Raw genomic sequence first — 3342 nt, 5'->3', positions numbered from 1 at the left:
CTGCTGAGCAATTTGCAAATGAAATCCATATTGAACCATTGAGCTCAGGAATACTGTGCTCTCAAGTAGACAGTAGTCATAAGAGTTCTTCTAAAAGAGCCCACAAGTGTGAAGATTCCTTTCGTATTTTTCACTCTGTGTTTAAAAGACAGCTGAAATCCAAGAGGGCTAAACTGAATTCTTCTCCAGCTGGTCCTGGGATAAGAGTGGATCAAGAGAGGATGACAGAGTTCAAGAAACTTCAAAAGAAACTATCACCGCTTAAGAATTGCTGCTGCAAAAATCAAAAGTACAATATTTTGGTCACAATAGTACATCCTTGTCATATCAAAGAAATACAGGTGAAGACGAGACCAAAATCTTCATGTAAAGTTCCTGTAGCAACAGTTGTAGTTATTGACCAGTCAGAAATTGAGAGAAAGGTGGTGCTGTGGCGTGGTGCTGCATTTTGGTCGCTCACAGTGTTTCCTGGGGATATTGTACTGCTTACAGGTGAGAATTCCTTTATTTGCCTTTTTAAAACATGGATCTTAAATGTCTGTTTAAAGTAGAACAATATGTAACCAGTAATTTGGAACTATGGCTAAGCACTTGTAAGTATCTTTCTTACATTGCTCAACATCCCTGTGGATTCTCAGTCATCCTGCGTGTGGAACATTGACTGCCCCATAGAAGTTTGCCAATCTCTTATGTGTAGTCTTTGGTCTGAGGCACAGCAGTGCTTTGACACTACAGCAGTGCTATAGGTAGTCAGGTGTATTCTGTAACCTGTCAGTGTTTTACAACAGTTCTTCCTGAGAGGTACAAGTGCTGCTACAAACCAGATGTGCTAGTTATTTGATTGTAGAATGTTTTGTAATCCTCTGCTGTTGCCCAAGAAAATTGTGATGTTATATTCAGTCTCAGGATAAGAAATGCTTTTCCTCCTGTGAAGGACTTTGTAGCTTAGCACTAGCATCTTGAGATATATTGTGTTGTGAATTAGTAACTGACATAGGCTGCAGAAATATAAAATGCTGTTTGCAGTTCATCTTTTTCATAACATGTCAGCTAATAAGGAAGATTCCTCCTGATAAATCCTTTGTACTCCTTAATACCTAACAGGAGCAAAACCCTCTCTCTTTAAGAGAACACATCTCATGTAAGAGAATACAGTACTATAAAAATGATATTGCACCTAATATAGGGATGGACTTGACCAGAACTTGGTAGTGATCTGGCCGTTTAGGTTTTGCAATATGCAAAAAATTACACAATATAAAATTGGCTACTTCTGCAGTTTTATGCTTGTATCTTTGTTATGAGTTCTTTAAGTGTTTATAGGGAGGTGCAAAGGTAGTATTTTAAAGAGATTGAAGATAAGGTGGGCTTTCTCTTTTCTGCTTAGACATTCTTATCTCAAAATAAATCAAAAACGTTTCTGGGTAAGCCTTGTATTTGCATTCTGAAATGTTGCCCAACAACAATTTACCCAATACAGTCACCCACTTATAGTACCTGCTATGAGGCTATTGAATATTTTCTATGAATTGAAGAATTACATCGAACTACTGAGAATTTCTTTAATTGTAAATGGTGTTGGTAAAATCATGTTGTTTCCAAGTGATCTTTTAACTGTCTTTCACACCTGTATGAATGATGGTTCTATTGTCAATAAAAGCATGATACACTTTGATATTGTTGATACATGAGTTGATAAGTTGCTTTTTTTCTTGCAGATATAATAATGTATGAGAACACTTGGTGTGGAGAAATCATGCTGCAATCTACATTTACCAGTCAGTTACTGAATCTGGGGAACTGCTCAGCTCTTAATCCAGAAGAATGTAAGATTATAGTGCATAAATTTGCACAAAAATCATGGTAAAATAGCTATTTCAAGTACTCCATGTTGTTGGCAATGCCTCATACACAGGATAAAGTGGAAATGTGAGCAACTGAGAGGTACAGAACACCATAGGAAAGTATGACAGGAGCACCTGTGGACAATATGTGGACACGATGACATCAGATTGGCATGTGGAGTTTGGTAAAGTTGGGTGGTTGCCATTCAAAACTGAACTCTGAAAAACTGAATTCTTTGAGCTTAGTTTAAGAAACAGCAGTTATCCCAGGACTCAACCATAAAATGTCTGATATTTAATGAGGATTAAATTTTTTGCAACAATTTTAGAGTCTTATAGAGTAAGTAGATGCATTCAGGGGAGGTAATTCACTGCAGGCTGTGTCTTTTAAAAATACCTGAGCCATGGAGGGTTGGAGACTAAGGGGAAAATACAGTGGGAGTATCACCATGAACTTGCATTGTTCTTTACTATGTTCCTGATGTCCATTATTGCCAGTTATTTAAGTCAGGTTCTGGGATAAATGATCAAGAACAGCTATTCTTCCTACCATGTTATAATACAAGATTTCTTTCCTATTCTTGGTGTCATTTAAGATATTGTACTTTGCTGAACTTTGAGATGTTATCGAGGGGGCAGATGAAATACACCTTGATTTTAGATAGTGTTACACATCTCAAGAATTTCTTACCTTAGAATTATTGTGAAGTGGTCTTGGTTTTATCAGTGTAAATATGTACCAACCAATAAATTTTACACACCTGACATTAAAAAAAAGGCTGTCCCTTTAACTTTGTTTTTTCATGTCAGTTTATCCAATAGTGGATGGTTGTGTTCTCCATGGCTTGTTGGCTTACATATCATCAGAGTTTCCACACTTTGGAGACATTCCACAAAGACAAGTTCAGAGACTGGATAGTGTTCAATATGTGCAGCTAGACCAGCTCCAGCCAAATACATTGGTTCACTCAATCTTGAAAATTATCAACATTGCCATATTAACAGGTAAGCTTATGCACTGGACTTCAATTTCCAAAACTTCAACAACAGGTAAAACGTAACCAGAATTGCCTTACAAAGTTACTGTTTATTTCCCATTCCATACACCAGTGTTTGACATCGGAATCACAAGTAAAACCTTTGTAGTGATCCTCTCATGGCGGGCATGGCAGTTAGAGAAATGGTATTAGAGACAGGAAGGAAACAATGACTGTAGTCAGCTGCTGAAAGGAAATTACTGCACACTAGTGCTGATCAATAGCATACATGTCTGTGGGAGAAGCATGGAGGCAGTGGGCACTGATAATCAGTGTTCCTCCTCATTGAGGGATTGGTATTTTTTCACTAAGGAATGAGCACTCACCACAGGCTGCAGTTACTAATGTATTGACTTTTCAGTGAGATGGCTTGAGCATCTCCACAGCTTCAAATAGTGTGGTGCCTGCCCTTCAATAAGATGGAGGATTGGAGAGATGCAGGTATGAAGTGTAGTGTTGGG

At 37.9% G+C, this 3342-nt stretch overlaps 1 protein-coding gene across 1 annotated transcript in view; it reads left to right on the top strand.

The window, feature by feature from the left end:
* The window catches only part of FAM35A (family with sequence similarity 35, member A), a 16208-nt gene that overhangs the window by 1036 nt on the left and 11830 nt on the right, over window positions 1-3342 (top strand). The window contains exons 1-3 of the mRNA XM_010296954.1: window positions 1-492; window positions 1719-1826; window positions 2655-2849. The exon at window positions 1-492 is cut by the window's left edge and continues 1036 nt beyond it. Of these exons, the coding sequence (XP_010295256.1) occupies window positions 1-492; window positions 1719-1826; window positions 2655-2849 (795 nt within the window). The remainder of the gene's footprint in view (window positions 493-1718; window positions 1827-2654; window positions 2850-3342) is intronic.

Source organism: Phaethon lepturus, unplaced genomic scaffold, assembly GCF_000687285.1.
Source record: "Phaethon lepturus isolate BGI_N335 unplaced genomic scaffold, ASM68728v1 scaffold34581, whole genome shotgun sequence".
Lineage (NCBI taxonomy): Eukaryota > Metazoa > Chordata > Aves > Phaethontiformes > Phaethontidae > Phaethon > Phaethon lepturus.
The sequence above is the reverse complement of the archived record's forward strand: the minus strand, read 5'-3'. Positions and strand labels throughout refer to the sequence as shown.